We start from the raw sequence: 17,759 nt of genomic DNA, 5'->3' as shown, positions 1-17,759 counted from the left end.
TGAAGGCAAGCTTGAGGGAAGAAGTCAGTAGAGAGGAGGAGGGACGGAGATTAAAGAGAGCTGGATGCCACCAAGGACAGACTTCTACCCGAAGGAGGAAACGTGGTTTGCCAAGGGTCTAGGGAGTCAGAGATTGTGTCCTCACTCACAGCCCATGGGATCATTCGTGCTCCCCGCCCAGGTACAAACCCTGACTTTGGGGACCCCGCTCCCCAGCCCAGGAGTGCACACTCCTCACCAACCCCCCCTCCTGCCCAGGCACCCTGGGTGGGGAAAATGAAGAGTCATTAATCCAGCAGGCTCAAAAGAAAGGCAGAACCAGGCAACGAGCGGGTTCACACCCAGACTGCAGGTAGAGGGGCATTTACTGCAAACAGAACAGATTTCCAGGGAGTACATTGGAGAGGCTGGGGGGGGGTGGGGGGTCCCAGCAAAGCAGGGAAAGCACAAAGCTGGGGTCTGGAGCCACGCCAGAGGCTGTGTGCTAAACATAAAAAGCTGGCTTTTAAAAAGTAAGTTGAATTCAGCCCACCATCGGGTTAGAAAGTGATTGCTAGATTGGATGGCTATCAAATGGATTGTTTTGAAATCCAACTTCTCTTTTTAAACCAATGTGCATGTGTAAATATGGCTATGGCCTTAGGTCTTTGATAAGGGAGTCCTGTGGCAAGAAAACATTGTTAGCCTTTTTGAAAGGCTCCCGGCATTGAACTGTTTCAAAACATCTCTTCTTTGTGTGGATACCTTCTGTTTTGAACTTACCATGAAATCTCAAAGACATCACACTAAAGTAGTTTCAGAGTTCTCTAGAGGACCATGTATCATACTGCCCCTCCAACCTGAGCAACCCATCTTGCCCCTACCCCTACCCCAAACAAGAAAACAAAGATAACACAAATGAGACTTCAGTATTTTTTTCATGTTTATTTATTTATTGAGAGAGAGAGAGAGAGAGAGAGAAAATCCCAAGCAGGCTCCATGATCTTAGCTCAGAGCTCCGCATGGGGCTGGATGCAGGGCCCGATCTCACGAACCATGAGATCATGGGCCCAGCTAAAACCAGGAGTCGGCCGCTTAATCAACTGAGGCACCCAGGTGCCCCTAGTTTCAGAGTTTTTTAGAGGCTTGTTCTCCTCTGCAAGGCATTATGGCCAAGTCCACAATTACTTTGTTATGCAGAGTTTTAAGGGAAATAGCTGTTTGATTCTGCAAGACTTTATTTGTATAAAAATAATCATAGGGGCCCTAATTATGGAACAGAACACAGGAAAGAATAACTTTGAGTGTTGAAGAGTATTTCTTCTTCACAAACCTGGTATGTGGGAAGCCTTCCTTTACATTTTGTATCCCATCCCTGAGCCCGTCTATCTGTTGGCATTCACTAAAATGAAGAAATGCCTTCAGCACTTTTCCATTTAACTTTTACTCCTCAATGTCATACGTGGCAGTTGCTTCTGAAACTAATTTGACATTGTCTTTGCCCTCCCCTGCCCCTGTTAAAGAATCGTATTCCTGTTACACATTTTGATGCCATAAGGATAGACTTTATAGCTAAGGGGGAAAAGCTGAGAGAAGAGAAACTATGTAGGAGGAAACATAACAATTTGGATGCTGGCATTTGTGGACCCCAGGAGTTTTTCACTAGGCTGGAGTTTTCTGTAAGCAGGACTTACAAATGTCATGTCTCACCTGGGTGACTAAACAAGGAAAATTAACATGAAATCAGATCACCTTTGTGAATAATAAAATAGTAAGTTACAAATAGTATTCCGTAAATAACATTGCTGTCATTAAGTGATACTTGCAATTTTAAAGGGGAAAATGCATTGATCTCTGCTTGACTAAAGGCAAATTATGACTGGAAGCATATCCAGACATAGAGTAGCTACAGTAAAGCCTTATTATTAATTTAGTCTACAAGTACTTACTTGGGTTGCAATCCTAGCTCTTTTTCTTACTATAAAGAAAGATTTATATAGTTTACCCTTAAACAATGCCGGAGTGGTAGCACCCCCCATTCTAAAATCTGCATATAACTTTTGCCTTCTGGAAGCTTAACTATTAATACTAATAGCCTAGTGTTGACCAGAAGCCTTAGTCATAACATAAACCATTGCTTAACACATATTTGTTTGTTATGTGTATTATATACTGTATTCCTATGGTAAAGTAGAGAAAAAAAATGCTATTAAGAAAATCATAAGAAACAAAATACATTTATAGTACTCTACTGTATTTATTAAAAAAAAAAAATCCACATATAAGTGGATCTGCTCAGTTCAAGCCTGAGTTGTTCAAGGCTCAACTATAGTATAATTTTGCAAGATTCATGTTTAACCTGTTTGGGAGAATACATTCTTTAAATGACTTTAATGCATTAGTTTTAGGAGAGCAAGTGCTTTTGTAAACTATGAATTCAGACTCACTACAAGGATTTGCAAAGTTTACTGCTCTCCCTATTGGATATTTAAAATTCAGACTTTTCACTAATTCAGACTGACATTCATGTTTAACGAGACTAATTCAGTAAGTTTATTTAATTCAGTAAATGTACTAGTGGAAAAATTCTAGCCAGTTAGGGAACTATGTTTCCTAAATGGAAGGAGTCCTGATAAACAACAGATCACATTCTTTTTATTTTTTCCCCCAGAAAAGAAGTGGGCAAGTGAGAAGGATGGGAAGCGAGTTTTTAGGATCAAGAGGGAATGTGGTGGTATTTTTCATTCTTGTTACTCTGTTTTCCCAGGAAGATGACAAGATATTACAGTAAAGGATGGGGTCTTAGGAGCAGGTATGTGAGCAAATCCTGTCAGATGCAGTCTTCCTCTGATGTGCCACGCAGTGAATGCGACTCTCGATCCCATGGCCGGTCTCCAGAAACTAACGTGTGGCCCACTTGCTTACAACAGTGGAAATACAATGCGCGTCTATTTGAGTTTGCTTCCATGTCTTTAACTGCAGATGAAAATACTTGGTTATAAAATCGTCCCACGCCTTGGTCAAAAGTTTTGAAATATGCCTGATAAAGGTTCTTACAGCCACAGAGCGTGTGTCAAAATGCTGAGGAAAGAGAAGCACAGACCGGGGAGTTGAGAAGGATCTTAGAGACTTCCGGTCTAACCTTCTCACCTTATCAGGGAGGAAACCGAAGCCCAGAGACTCAAGGGGACATGCTCAGCATTTCACGGGTAAGGGCCACTTTGGAACCAGTTCCTTGACCACATCAAGGTGATTGTGCTCATTCAGAAGATATTAGTATCATAAAATGATTAATCTTGAAATTAACCATTTGACAATCACTTTTCTTAGGTGGAATCTGATAGTTATCTACTGTCCCGGCAATGTCTGTGGTCACAAAAATTCACAGATTAATTCTAATTTGGAGGACCAACAATGTACCTGCTAAGACATGTACCCTTCTTTTGAACCACCAGTGCATACTACCCCACTTTGATGGCACTTAACACAGAGCAATTATTATTATTATTATTCATTTTTTTTTTTACTGGTTTGTCTCGCCTACCAGACTGAGAGCTTTATAACTGTAGAGATCACGCCTTTCTTCTCCCTTTATTCCCATAGTGCCTGGCTCAGTAATTATTGAATGAGTACATGAAATTTGGAAACTAAGGAAGAGGCAGTGGTCCTTTCACCTGGGGCCTGGTGTAATTAAAAGCAGTCCCTGAAATCACTGGGCAAAGTCCAGGCTTCGCTTGCTAGTTTGGCGAACACCCTTGCCTCACTATGGTTGCTCAGGAATCTTACTAGCTGACGTGCACGGAGGCCTCAGTGCCAAGCACCATTCTCAATGCTTTACATGCATTTATACTTATTTTATCCTCACCACCCTACGAAATACTACCCCATGAGCCCCCTGTTACAGAGGATGCTCAGAGAAGTTAATCTGCCTTGGACTTACAACCTAAGCAATCTGAAGCCAGATCATGTGCACTTAACCCCCAGGCTATTCTGCAATAAACCAAGGACTAAAGCAGACAGCTTGGTCCTCTTTTTTTTTTTTTTTTTTTTGACCTCTAAGCCAATTTATATATTTGCAAATTGAAATAGGGCAACCATGGCATCCTTCCTGAAATTTCCCCAAACTGGACCTAAATATTTACCTATCTCTGCCTTTTCTTTCACCTTCCTATTCCTCCTTTTTCTTCCCGTTGAGCTCATCTTTCACCTCTCTGCTGCAAGTGCCAACTCCCTGCAAAACTTACCTGGTTTCCTCTCAAATCAGAATTAATCTCTCTGTTCTTAGGTGCCCTTTGTTTAAAGTTCATTTTTGGCACTTACCTCATCATCCCCGGGATGAGTCACTTGAATGTTTGTCTATCTTCCTAGCTAAACCAGAGTTCTCAGAGGGCAGGGGCTGTGTGGGGATTAGTCCTATCTTTGTAGCGCTTGCCTCGGGCCTGCTAGACACTTAGTAGGTGCTCAGGGTTTTTAGAAATGAGATATATTTTTTTTACGAGTCTAGAGTCCCTGTCTGGTGGCTCCTTCTTTTTTGGGACGCCGGTGTGGGCTGAGATGCCCTTCCCCCTTCCGCCCCCCTCCCCCCCTCCCTGCCCACTCCTGCCCTGGCTTGGCCTGACGCTTGGCAGTGCTCGGCAGGCCGCGAGGGCCTCTGGTGCCCTGACACTGGCCTCGGCCCAGTTTCCCCGTCTTCTAAATGCGGCCCGGAGCTACCGGGGGAACTGGAAAAACACTGGCAGGCCGCCCCACCCCCAGGCCCTGGCGGGGCCGGGCGGCCGCATTTCTGCGGCTAAGGCCTGCTGCTTGGGAGGCGCTGGGGCCTGGGGCGGGGGAAGCGGGGGAGGCGGCCGGGCGCGGGCGGCTGCCTGCCTGTCAGCGGGAGCGGGCGCGGGCTCGTGTGTCAGCGGCTCCCTCCTCCCTCTCCCCCTGCCGCCGCCCGCCCGCGCGCCCGCCCGCCCGCCCGCCGGGCCTCCCGGCCTCCCGCCGCCGCCGCCGCCGCCCGCTCCCCCCGCGGCCTGGCAGGTTGCCGGCTGCACAGGCGGGGGTTCGCGCCGTTCTCACGACCTCTCAGGTTGCCTGAGCTCATCTGGGAGCTATTCATTTCCTGCCAGAAAGCAGCCAGGCCTGCTAAGCAAACCACCTTGGCCGCAGGGCCGCCGGGGCTGGCCCGGCGTGGCCGCCCTGGCCTGCTCCCGCCCGGGCCGCGGGCCCCGGCGGCCTCCCTGGAACCCCCGGGCCGCCCCGGCGGGCGCGCGGCGGGGGCAGCTCGGCGGCCCATCTGGTTGCACTTAGGAGCCGAGGAGGAAGCTAGCAGCGGGTTGTTACCGGCCAAGGGGTGTGGGAAAAGTTAATTGACTTTAATGACAGGTTTCCCGGGACGGTGGTGACGATGAGGGGGTCCAGTTTAACCCCTGGGTCCCCGCTCCAGAAACACGTGGGGGTGAAATGGGGCGCGAGAAGGGGGCGCGCCTCGGAGTCGCGTTTATTCTCTAGAGAAGGCTCGCGTCTTGACCGGGAGAGCTCCCCTTCCAGTTCAGCGCCTTTCCCGCTCCGGATGCTGCCAGAGACCGCGGGGGGCCGGGACCCTGGAGGGTCTCCATTGAGACGATAATCGCACTGCGGCGGAGGCCGGCGGCCCGCATCCGGACGTGGAGCTTGGAGCTGGGCCTTATCTCCGGGAGCCATCGGCACTGCCCGGGGCCGCAGAGAGGGGCTGCTGGGTGTGTCTCAGGCCGTAAACTAGGCCAGGCCCCAGGGATCCGGGTAGGACGGTGGGGGGTGAGCAAGATTGCAATCGTCTTTGAAGCTTCATTCTCCCTAATCCCCAAACTACTTACTCCAGAAACAACCTGGGTGCGGGAGGGCACAAGGTCTTGGAAATAAACCCACTCACTGGACTTGGAAATGTCCCAGATAAGGGAAATGACTCATCCAAAGTGACACAGTCAATTTAGTTGTGTAGCTGCCAGAGGAGCCTGAAATTCCCATAGAGGCCTGGGTGTCCCCCTTCTGCCCGTATTGTACAGGAACAAATGCCTCATCTGAGTTCCCCAAATCCAGGAAACAAGACTATCAAATTATCAAATGAACAATTATTTACTGCTTTTCCTTAAATTTGTTAATTCCCACCTCCAAGATCTTTGCATTTTTGATATTAATAAAAATTCATTTATTTCAGTCGTTCCCCTTCAGCACAGGGAAAGACAGGTTTAGTTTTAAGTTGGTGTAGAGATTGCACGTGTGTGTGTGTGACTTTTTAAAGAATATAAATGTTTTTTTGTAAAAATGAGACCCTGATGTCTCCATTATTTATGTCAGGACAGTTAAGGACTTCTAGTGGGGCCGGACAGATTTGCCAAATGAAGCATTTAGGCTTGTGTTGAGTGTCTTCATAGAGCAATTGTTATTATGTTTGTGTTTAAGCAAGAGGAAAATCATGGGAAAATGGTATGGTAAAGAGGAGTGTGTGTATGTGTGTGTATTCTGGGGGGTGGGTGTCGGATACCTTTCACATAAGGAGGCAAGTAGGAGCCAAATTTTACGAACTATCTTTGAAAACTTTCCCTGTGGGTCCGAAGCTGGATCGAAGGTATTTGGGTGGAAAACTGCTGTCTGCTAGATCATTCCTGTGATAGAGCGGCTCTCCACACTGGCCTGTGGGAAAGGCCGGAGCAAGGCGGGGGAGAGGTAAAGCTTTTGAAACAAGACAGAAAATCGTTGGCTTTATCTTTGTTAGGAAGGCTTCAAAGATTGATTTCTCCCGCCTCATCCTTCTCCTCCCAGAAGCAGTTCTGAAAGAAGGGGCATGAGGGGAGGCCCGCGGGAGGGGCCGGGCCGGGAGGACTGGCCGGCAGTGGGGGAGGAGGGCGCGCCCGCCAGACCCACAGCGCGGCTGATGTGTCTGGTCTCGCAGGGCTCGTGGTTTTCATTTCCCCAACACCTGGATGCAGTCAAACACCTGGCCAAATCTGACAAAATCTGACAAGCCTTTGTGATGGGATTTGGAAGAAATTCCCTGCAGATCCTGGCACAGTTTAAAGCTGTCCGCTTTGAGTTAGGACTTGTTAAGGAGGGTTATGTGAGCTGAAACCCGAGACAACCCTTTTGCTTCTATCTGGAGCCCACATCTTGCCTGGAAATGGGGCATGACCAAGCGAAGGGGTCGCTTGCTGTTTGTATTAAAGGGAAGATGGCCTGTGTGCCTGCCAGAGCGGCCTCCACATGCTTTCTCTATTAGAGCCAAGCACAGAAACTTATCAAAAACATATGTCTGGTGTTAATCATCTGGACTTGGGCTCCACTTGGGAGTCTAACTAGCTGTCCCTTGGCAGAAGGAATCTGTTGACCTTCTCAGCTTGCTTGAAGAGGGTGCAGAGAGGCATTTCAAACTTTTAGAGGCTGGTACAAGGGAATGTGTAGCTGCACCTAAGTATCGCCTAATTAAACAGGCTCCAACACTAGAAGGCTGAGGCTGCATCCATTTACATTGGGTGTCCATGTGTTTCCCAGGATAGTAGTGCTGCAGGGGTCTCTCTCAAGGTGCTGGGGGCACACATTACTCGACTGATTAACTTCATGACTTCAGTCTGGTTCTATCTTCTTTAGAGGAGCTAGTGTGAGAACCGGGACTGAACTGCAACTAAAAAAATTCTGAAATCCTTGAGGAGATTGACCACAAATTGATTAGAGTAGCCATAATAGAGGAGTTCTTGCAAATTTAGTGGAATTTAGTTCGTGGAGGGTTGGTAAAGGCTTGATGGATTGTTAAAAATGTTCTTTTAAAAACAAAAGGGCCAATGACTGAATTCTCAGGTTGCTTGTAATCCAAATTCTGCCAAGAACCTTTTTTTTTACACATATTCTGAAATAATCAGTTCTAAGACATAAAAGTCTTCACGCTTTTTTCTTTTATTTTCTCAAATAAACTTCCCAAAAGGAAGATATTTTAAGAGCATTTTCAAACATCTTTGGCATCACATAAAAAAGAAATCTCGTGTAAAAAACGAAATGTCATCTGAACTTTTATAATACAAAGGCGCAATCCAATATGAACATATAAAATATATACAAATATAGTGCATGGTCAGTCACTTAATACAGCTCTCTACAAAAAGTAACTTTTTAGAAATTAAAAAAAACCAAAGTAACCACTTAATCACAAAAGTCCTCTTCTCTCCCAGTGTCCAAGTTCCTGTTGTGTATCCCGAGGGAAGAGAGGTGGGTTGGGAGTTTAGGTGGAGGGGTGACCTGAGCCCCTCAGTTCCGCCACGGCCTCCACATGGAGTCTGCCGTGAGCGAGGGGCCGCTGGAAGGCGACACTGCGTTCGGGCCCACGGAGGTCCCACTGCTGCTGGTGTAGACTGGGATGACGGGGCCGCTGTGAGCGAAGGCCCCGTTGGGGATGAGGAAGGCAAACTGGCCGTCCGGAGCCGGCACCACCTGGAAGCCGCCGAACACCTTAGCCGCCTCTCCGGCCGGGCTGCCCAGCTTGCAGGGCGCGCCGCCGGGAGGGGGCGCCGCGCCCCCGGGGATGGGCACGAGCGGCGGTGGCGGCGCGAACGGCGCGTGCTGCGGGCCGCCGGGTCCCGGCGGGGGCGGCGGCGGCGCCTGCAAGGCGGGGTGCGGCTGCCCGGGGTAGGTCATGGCGTTGATCTGGGTCATGCAGTTGGCCAGGTGGCCGAGCAACCGGGTGCGCACCTCAGTGTTAACGCCCTCGCACGTGGACAGGAAGCGGGTCACTTCGTTCATGCACTCGCTGAAGCCGGCGCGGTACTTCCCCAGCACGCTCGGGTCTGTGCTTAGCGCGGCTGCGGGCCAGAAGGAGACAGACGGGTCACCCAATGGCCCTGGCCCCGAGGCCACCGCCTCCGCCCTGGGAGGTCCCCGCGGTGCTCCTCCCTGACCACCCGCCCGCGGAACTGCCCCCGGCTAGAGGGAGGTTGTTTAGAAAAATCGTCCACCTCTCCACACCAGCTTGGCGACCGAAACCGAGGCGGTGCCTCTCCATTCCTGGTCGCTCCATTTTAACCCATACAGCCTCACATCTTCCCCCTATCCTCCGTGCGCGCGATGTGACCTTGGGCAATGCCCTCCACCACCACCTCCCCCCCCCCCACCCCCGGCCCCGCCAACCGGGCCTCATTTCCCCTTCTGTAATAGGAAAGCGGGGAGTGCTAAACCAGATGACCCCCACACCCGCCACGGTTCTGAGTCTTTTCGTCGGCACCAGCTTCCCCCACTGCCAAGCCAAGCCGCCCGCCACCCTCGCCGCTACAACCTCCCTCCCTCCCTTTCCGGAACAGTAACAACTTGGAGTTGTGGCTATAAATAAGCCCCAGACCGTGGGAACGCAAGAGTGAGCCAAGGCAGTAAAATGTAGCTGAATGCCTCTCACAACCACGGCGGAAGTCTGGAAGAAATCACCGCGGGGCGAAAGGGACGCCCGCAGAGGGGGACTCGCGGCAAGCCGCCCTCACCCGTCATCTGCGCCCGCTGCAGGTTCCGGAGGTGCTTCACTGTCATTTCCAGAATGTCCGCCTTCTCCAGCTTGGAATGTCGCGAGCTCTGCACAGAAGAGGCAAGGCAGTGAAGTGAGAGCCCCGCCAGCCGCCTCGGTGTGCTGTGGTTCCTTCCCACACACCACCTCCCCCCCTCCGCCCCCCGGCCCCGGCGCCGACATCCCTAGACCCGGGAGGGGCCCGGCCCTCCCGCCTCAGGGAATGCAGTGCCAGCGAGGACGATCCCGTCAGCGAGGGGGTTTCACGTTGAGTATCTAAGAAATAGTATTTTGTTTTAATTTAAAAAAAAAAAAAAGCAGCATTGCCCACTTACATCTTTCTTAAGAGCATCCAAAATCAGTGTTTTCAGCTGGCTCAGACTTTCATTTATTCTTGCTCGTCGTCTTTTCTCCATGATAGGCTTGGATGACTGGAAAGAAATAAAAATAGAGCCCTGAGTTCCCATGGGATCTGCCATTTCACCCCGGAGTTTAAAGGAAGAAAGGAGCCCCCCAACCCCGACTTAATTTCTTAGGGCTGCAGAGAGATAGTGGTACTGCCCTTACCTTTCTGTGCTCAGATGCTGTCTTTGGTTTATCCGGTGTCGTGTTGACACTGGCTGGGGTAGCAGCCACCGGGGACGAGGAATTTTTCTCCATTATATCTGCTGGCATTTTCTGTTGCTTTTTTTTTTTTTTAATCCCTAGAGAATTTTATTTTTGGAGTCCTTCACACAAAAAATTGTTTTGTTTATGTCCCTTTCACTGGAGACTTTCACAAAACTACTGAGCAAGTGCTGAGGGTTTATTATAATATCTTATGGCTACTTGGTGACCGGTAGCGCTATTCCAGGACCAAGGAGAGAGGTAGACGGGGGATTCCACTGTTATCTGCACCAGCTCCGGATCCTGTGTGATCCCCAGGCCCTGGCGGCCTCTATATATAGCTGGGACTGCACGCGAACGGCTCGTGTGAAACTTCCCAAACTTTCTTTCCCACAGTAACTTTCAGCCAATGGGAGGAGGAGACACGCGGCACCGCTCGTGGACCGCGCCCCCCCATTGGCCGCCAGGCCTTGTGCCTGGCGGCCAATGGCGCGCGCCTGAGCCCGGGGCACCGGAGGCTACAACGTCAATCAAAAGGATTTTAACCCTTTGCTATTCTCCCTGCTGGGCTTTGCTTTACAGGGGATTTTTCCGCAGGTTTTGCTCCAGTCTAGTTTATTTCTTTTGGGGCCAGCGTCTTTGCTCTTTATTTCCTTTCACGTGTGTAACAGAGCTGCTTTGATACTAATAAGTTCATTTGAAATATATTCTAAAAAAAGATTTAGAAGGACAGGGATAAAAGAGGAGAACTGTGCAAGGGCGTGAGTTACCGATACATCTAAGTGATTTCCCGCTCAGACTCTATACATTGGGGTAAGGAAGATAATGAAAATCGATCATGCAGAAAAAGGGAAAAAAAAAAAACACCCCACAAAAAAAAAAAAAACCTTTCGCATGCAGAATAAGGAAAAAAATGCCTACCTTACACTTGCGATTTCTCAGAGCAAGGTGTTCTTTTTTTAATCCCCCACCCCACCCCCGCCCCTCATTCCTCTTCTGCAGTTGGGGCCTTGGATCCCGCGCTTCCCCAGGAAACAATCAGAATAATTTCCAACTGGGCAGAAAGGAAATGGAATTTCAAATGAAAGATGAACAAGGGGGCTTTGATGGCAAGGCCTCAGGGACGCGCGCGCGCCCTCGCCACCCTTTTCCTTTCCACCCACAGACTCTCAGCACGTTGAGGTGGCGGGCCGGGCGGCAGCTTCTCCCCTCCTTCTCGCCCGCGGGCGGCCGGGGCAGCCTCGCCACCCGGCGCGCGCGGGCCCTTTAAGAGCTACACCAGCCGAGATGCAGTTTGACATCAGCCGGCCGGCGAGGGCGCGCCTGGAGCCGGAGCACGTGCCAGGATGTTTTATTGCCGCCGCGGCTGCGGCCGGGCCGGGAGGATGTGTGTGTGCGTGCGTGTGTGAGTGTGTGTGCGCGCGCCCCGGGGGCAGGGAGGCGGGGGGCGGTGGCGGGCGGCGGAGCGCGGGGGCTGGTTCTCGGTCCCCGGGAGAAGCCAAGAAGGTAAATAGCAGCTGCTGTGCTCGAGCCTGGGAAAACCCCGCCCCCTGCGCCTGGCCGGGGCTCATTGGCGCGCGCTGCGTGTGGGGTGTGTGTGTGTGTCCGGGGGCCCCCTCCTCCGGCCCCCGCCGCGCCAGGAATCCGAGGGGGCGGCGGGCTGGGAGCCGAGCCCCGGCGCTTACCACCGCCCCCCGCCTTTCCCCGGCCAAGGTCAGCCCTTCCGGGCGGGGAGCGCACGCCCCGGGGTGGATAGTGGGGAATTATTCCAACCCCCCACTCCACCCCTGATTTCGGGCTTGGGGTTTTAACTCCGCCGAAGGCCTCGCTAGCAACAGCCCGGGGGAGGAGTGGGGGCATTCTTGTTTGCTCCTTGCCCCGGCCCTCCCTCCCTTCCCCCGCGGGGCCCCCGGCGCCCGCCGCGGTCACGAGATGCCTGACCGCACTTAGGAAGCGGCCGGGTCAGCCTCCTGCCTCCGCTCGGCGGCTGCGGTTAAAGCGGCTTCGCGCCGCCCGCCCCTTCCCTGGGTCCAGGGCGGCCGGGCAGCTCCCCCTCGCTGCGCCCGGGAGGCCGCCGGCGGGCGGCCGGGAGGAGGCGGGCGGCGCGGGCGGCTGCGTGCTGCCGGCTGGCCGGGCCGCGCGCCGGGAGGAGCCGCCGCCGCCGCCGCCGGGTGCCACGTGGCGGGCGCCGGGCCGGGAGCGCCAGGGCTCTGGCGGCGGCCTCCCTGGGGGATTTGCCGCGCGGGGCGGGCGACGCGCACTGCCCCGGCCGGCCGCCGCCACTGCCGCCTCCCGCCGTCCCGCCCGCCCGCCCGCGCGGGGCGCGGGCCCCCGCGCCCCCACCCCCTCCACCCTTCCCGCCGCCCGGGAGCTCGGCGCGCTGCTCGGGAAGCTCGGGGCAGCCCGGGAGCCCAGCATCTTGTTTGATGTCGCGCTCTCTCCGCCCTCCCAGCCCTTCTGCAGGCTTGGAGGCCGCCAGGGGCCTGGCACACATTTCTCAGACACTTCATTCCTTCCTTCCTCCGAGCTCCCCACTGAGATAATGGTGTAAACGGTTCCACCAGATCTCGTCCGGATGAGAATCAGCGGTTCCTGACTCGGGGTGACCTTGGGCGAGCCCCTCTCAGTTCTTTCATTCTGTGGCGCGCGCTCTGTGCCAGACACCGTGTTAAACCCTGGGATTACCAGGATGAGAGACACAGTGGCAGTCTGTAAGGAGTTTACAGTCAACTGGAGGCAGACGGACCCTGATTTTCTGACTGATGGCCAGGCGTGCCTCTTATATTCCTTTCTCTTCGGGCTTAGATGATGGCCTGAGAGATCAGACCCTGAAGGAAACACTAAACCACACCTATATGGGCAACAGTGTTGCTGGCCAACCCGGGGATACAGGGATGAACAAAATGTTTATTACCGTCAGGAAGTCTGCCGCCTGGAGATACTCATTAGGTGCAGCTGACCTCTGTTTCCCAGGCTCTTTCTCTGGTAGGTTCGAGAGAGACATTTATGTGTCTCAATAGAAGTAAAATGCTGTGGAGGTTTAGGATAGTTAAATTATTAATAAGTTGGGGGCATCCTGGAAAGCTTCCTGGAGGAAATGGCCTGTGCTTTGTATCTTGGAAAACAGGGAGGATTGGGGCACTGGAAATGTGAGTCATGGCGCTGGGGAGGATGGAAGTACCCATGGCATGAAAGGCCTACACTCTGGAACATGAAGTCCTTATTTGGGCATCATGGTCTGGAGTCCAGGGTGTCTGACAGGCAGGATTATAAGAAGGGACTGAAGGAGGAGGCTTGAGGCCAAGTCACAAGACCCTTAAATATCTTGCTAAAGGACTTTAGCCTTATCTTTAGACATTGGACAGCTATGAAACGCTGTTGAATGGAGAAGAGACATCAAGATTCTCCTTTAGGATGATGGCTCTAGGAAGAGTGTGGAGAGTGGATTAGAGGCAGAGAGCCCAGTGAGGAGGTTCAGGCTGGTAAAGGAGGTTCCTAAGTGACAGGTGTAGACTGACACTCACCTGGAAGCACCTGCCTAGAACCAGCTCACCTGGGCATTGACTGTACAGTGTCCAGTGATCCAGGTTCAGCAGAAACCTGCCTACCCTTTCATGCAATGTTCCCCCGCGACCTGGAGTCCAACTAAAGAGTCATTGTGACTCTGACTGAATCTATCTTCCAAGCCTCATTTCCATCTTCCAGGACAACCCTCAAGTCTGCAGCCAAGCCTTTACCTCATTGCAGGCTTGGTTTACTCACTCTTGCCCCTCAGGCGACTCTCTGGGATTTTTGTGTGTTTTCTTGCCACACTGCAGAGTGGGCTGTGCCCTATCATGTTCTGAAGAAACGGGTGAACAATGTCTCCTTTGTTGACCTGCAACCTGGCCCAATGGGACAGGACTTTCCTTTCTTATTTTAAGCAGATGGAAAGGTGGTGATGACAGAAAATTGTCTGTTGCTTTGGGAAAAAAGTGGAGTTTTCCCGGGTATTTGCAGTGCTCTTGGTGAAAGGTGAGGAGCCTGTGAAGTTCCCCTCCTTTCTGCCACGCAGACTTCGCAGGCTCCTTAAAATGCTCTACTCAGCATCTGACTTTTAAAAACTGCATAAATACTCTGACCCAGATTCTTCCAAGGAACTAAACCCTTCCCAGGGAAGCATGTTAACCCTTTCCAGGTTCCCCCCAAATCTGTGAGAGCCAGTGACTTCCTCCACCAAGTGCTGTTATGACATTGACATTGGGCCCTCATTAACTAGCTGGGTAAACCACCCCCTGTCCCTTCTAGCCTAAGAGTCTTTTTTGTCCCCGACTGTCCTCTCCTCTGGATTTGGCACCCTGAAGGTGCGTGGAGAATGTTGAATATAGTCAAGTTAAGGTCTCACTGCAGGGCCTGAAGCAGCCTCATGGGTTAAATAGTTAATCAGCAACTCTTTTATTGCCACTTTAGGAGTGCTTAGACTGGTAGGATGAGCAAATAACTTAAACACACACACACACACACACACACACACACACACACACACACACTCACATTTTTTGAGAGACAGAGGGGTCAGTCAAGCAACTAGAAATTTGCCGTGAATTTGTCTCTGGGCCAAACAAACAAAAAAAACCAACCCATGAAATCTCTGGCCCTCCACCCTCATGATTCAAGAAGAAAGTTTCTTTGCAAATGTACCTACATGTTATTTTTCAGTATCCTGATTTGGGGCAGGGAAAATAGGGCCAAGTTGACACTCTTTCCAGCCCTTCTCAAATAGGGACCTAAGCTCCTAAACTCAAGAAAAGACTTTTGGAATTGGAAGCCTCCTCTTAGATAGAACAGCCTTTATATTTCAGTCCTCCTCTCCAACCCCCCCCCCCTCCCCAAAGCAAAGGGAAAATTGAACCCTGTTCATCAACAGAGGTCACTGCTTTGATCCCACTGTGAGACCAGAAAAACACAAGGAATCTTTCCCACTGTATCATGTCGGATAAATACAACCAGGGGCCACTCTGTTTATCCCCCTTCCCCTTTCTGGCCCACGAAGGGTGATTTTCTGTCTTACTACATCACCTGTTTGCTCTAAACCATAAAACAAATAACTGCGCCTCCAGTGAGACTCCCCTTTGTCCCTAGGTAGCAGCCTGGTTTGTAGGTTTGGCTTAAAGCTACAGAAAACACAGAGAGTGAGAGAAGAAAAAAGGTATTTTGCCTGAGGACTTGAAGCTTCCCCCCCCCCCCCCTTCGTTTTCCTCCGCTTGACTGACTTTCTCACACTCGGATTCCCTGCAGCCTGCCAGAGCCGAGGTAGCTGCCCTGCCAAGAGCTATCCTGGGAGAGCTATTGAAAGAGCCTTGAGTAAGTACACACGGGGCGGATTTCTCCTCCCCTCAGTACCTGCTCCGCACCTGTACAGGGAACAGTCCCACACATATCACCTGATCGCAGGCTTTTCAGAGACCGTGAGAAAAATAAAGCCCAGGATAGAAGAGATGTTTGTTGTCTCTCTGGAGCTGCAGCCAGCTCCCTGCGGTCTGCGTCCCAGAAACAGCACATTCCCCGCCGATTGTGCGGCGGTGCACGCGTGTTTGCCGGCACGCGTGCCTGGTGGGGAGGGGCGGGAGGGAAGCCAGGGATCACCTGCCTGATGACTGCCTCGCTGCCTGCGTGTTCTGGCATCTGCCTGACGGGCAGTTTCATGATCCTTTACTAGAATCATTATTGTGTGGTCCTTCTACTAGATAAGCGTCCATATATGCCCATCACGGCAAAATTCACAACCAGGATTTCTTACCTTAAGAAGAACCCCCTAAGCTGAACCTAAAACAATGCCCGAAATGGAATTCCGAATGAAGCCTACATGCACCTTTGGCAGTAGCTTAATATATACTTTTTTGAATGAATGGATCAATGAATGAGTGCATGATTTCTTCCTCAGGGGAGGGTCCATAGCTTCCAGCAAAATTTCAGAGCTTCTCGTGACCCTGAAAGGCGGAGGAAACTGATCTAGACAATCTCCACTTACAAGTCTGTACCTAAGCCCAGAGAGGGCATGGGACTGGCTTAAGGGCCTACAGCAACGTATGACCAGAGTGGGGGCCAGAAGCTGACTCAGAAGCCTTTACCACACCACAGTGCTGCGGTCCATGGGAAATCTGGGGTGGGGGTTATGGAGTTGTGATCACCAACCACCAAAGCCTGGATTTAAAGTGATTAGGGGCACCTGGGTGGCTCAGCGGGTTGGGTGTCTGACTTTGACTCATGATCTCTTGGTTCATGGGTTCGAGCCCCATGTCTGGCTGTGCCGACAGCTCAGTCCTGGAGCCTGCTTCGGATTCTGTGTCTCCCTTTCTCTGCCCCTCCTCCCGCTCATGCTCTGTCTCTCTCTCTCTCTCTGTCTCTCAAAAATAAACATTCAGAAGGTTTTGAAGAAAAAAAAATAGACACATTAATAAAGTGCTTTGAATTTCCAGAACCTTTTTTTTTTTTTTTTTTAAATTCTGAGACGCTAGTGCTGCTCTGCCCCCAATTTTTGCGTGGAGAGAGGGACAGGCAAGAAAGCCAAGTGTTTTTTAAGAGAAGATGATTCAGGAATGCTTGGAACAAGAGTCCTGGTTGCCATGAAGAGGCATTAGAAACAACTGCGTCTGCATTCCATCTTTGATAAAAATAAGTTGCTACTTCTGAACAAAACTGCCGGGTCGGTCTCCAGCCGGGCTGGGACCTCGAACTGCAAAGGAGGTGGAGGCGGAAAACGGAAGCTTTGGACATTGGCTAATAGCAGCCTGTAATGCTCTCTGCCCCCCACCCGCCTTGGAAAAACTTGAGTGAGCCAGTGAGAATGTGCACTTTTCCAATGGGCCCTGAAAAAGGATGGTTGCCAAGAAAGCCTTTTCCAATGGGGTGGGGGCAGGGCGCTCCAGAATGGCTCCACTCCCACATTTGGCTCCAGCCACCTCAGCAGCAGCAGCCCCAGTAGCAGCAGTGAGCTGGGAAGGCTCTAAACGCCGCCGCTCACCTTTGCCCCGTGAGCAGGGCTGTGGTGAGGCGACCTGCAAGCCCAGAGACGAAAGAGCGAAAGAGCGAAAGAGCGCATTCCCCAGGGGCCACAGGGATGTTAACTTGCAGTTAAAGGCTCAGAACTGCACCAGGGCTGGTGCCCGAGGGGGTCTCTGGAAGGCTCAGGAAGGCGGGGTGAAGCCTGGCCCCTTTAAACCCAGGACCTGCATTGTTTGGCTTGCTGATAGCTGCTCAAATTGTGACTTCGGATCCAATTGCTCAAAAGATAAACAACAGCAACAAAAAACTCAGCTAGCCAGGAAAACCATGTAGGTAAAACTTAGCTCCTGAAAGTGATACAGTATGAATGTATGCAACATGTTTTTAATTAAAATCTCCATCATTATTATCCTCAAATCATCTCCCCCCCCCCCGCCCCCGCCGCTTGTAGGAAAAGGGCTGGGGGAGGCAAGGGAAGGGACCCAAGAGGTGGTATAATGGAGCCCAAGAAGAAGTGACTTGTCCAAGGTTCAACGCCTCCCCAAGAGGAAATAGCAAAGCCAGAATTAGGCTCAGATTTTCTGCCCACCCACCCAGAAACCTGCCTCACTCTATCTCTATAAGAACGTTTTGAAAGGTCATCTACAGCAAATCTACAGCATTACCACCCAAGATGGATTTTCTAATCGAGAAT

The 17,759-nt window shown here is 51.5% G+C and overlaps 1 protein-coding gene and 1 long non-coding RNA gene across 2 annotated transcripts; one reads left to right on the top strand and one right to left on the bottom strand.

Annotated features, from left to right (window-relative positions):
• Positions 1-7,867: 7,867 nt before the first annotated feature.
• HES1 (hes family bHLH transcription factor 1) lies at positions 7,868-10,436 on the bottom strand. The gene is made up of 4 exons (XM_047876466.1): positions 10,043-10,436; positions 9,811-9,906; positions 9,456-9,543; positions 7,868-8,786 (listed from the first exon to the last, which is right to left on the bottom strand). The coding sequence occupies exons 1-4, from the start codon at positions 10,148-10,150 to the stop codon at positions 8,236-8,238; spliced, it is 843 nt and encodes a 280-aa protein (XP_047732422.1). The 5' UTR covers positions 10,151-10,436; the 3' UTR covers positions 7,868-8,235.
• A 1,088-nt stretch (positions 10,437-11,524) lies between these two features.
• On the top strand, positions 11,525-16,358 carry LOC125175687 (uncharacterized). The gene is made up of 3 exons (XR_007155929.1): positions 11,525-11,587; positions 15,359-15,424; positions 16,005-16,358. It is a non-coding gene; the product is annotated as an uncharacterized LOC125175687 (long non-coding RNA).
• The last annotated feature ends 1,401 nt before the right edge of the window (positions 16,359-17,759 follow it).

This window comes from Prionailurus viverrinus, chromosome C2 (genome assembly GCF_022837055.1).
Source record: "Prionailurus viverrinus isolate Anna chromosome C2, UM_Priviv_1.0, whole genome shotgun sequence".
NCBI lineage: Eukaryota > Metazoa > Chordata > Mammalia > Carnivora > Felidae > Prionailurus > Prionailurus viverrinus.
The sequence above is the reverse complement of the archived record's forward strand: the minus strand, read 5'-3'. Positions and strand labels throughout refer to the sequence as shown.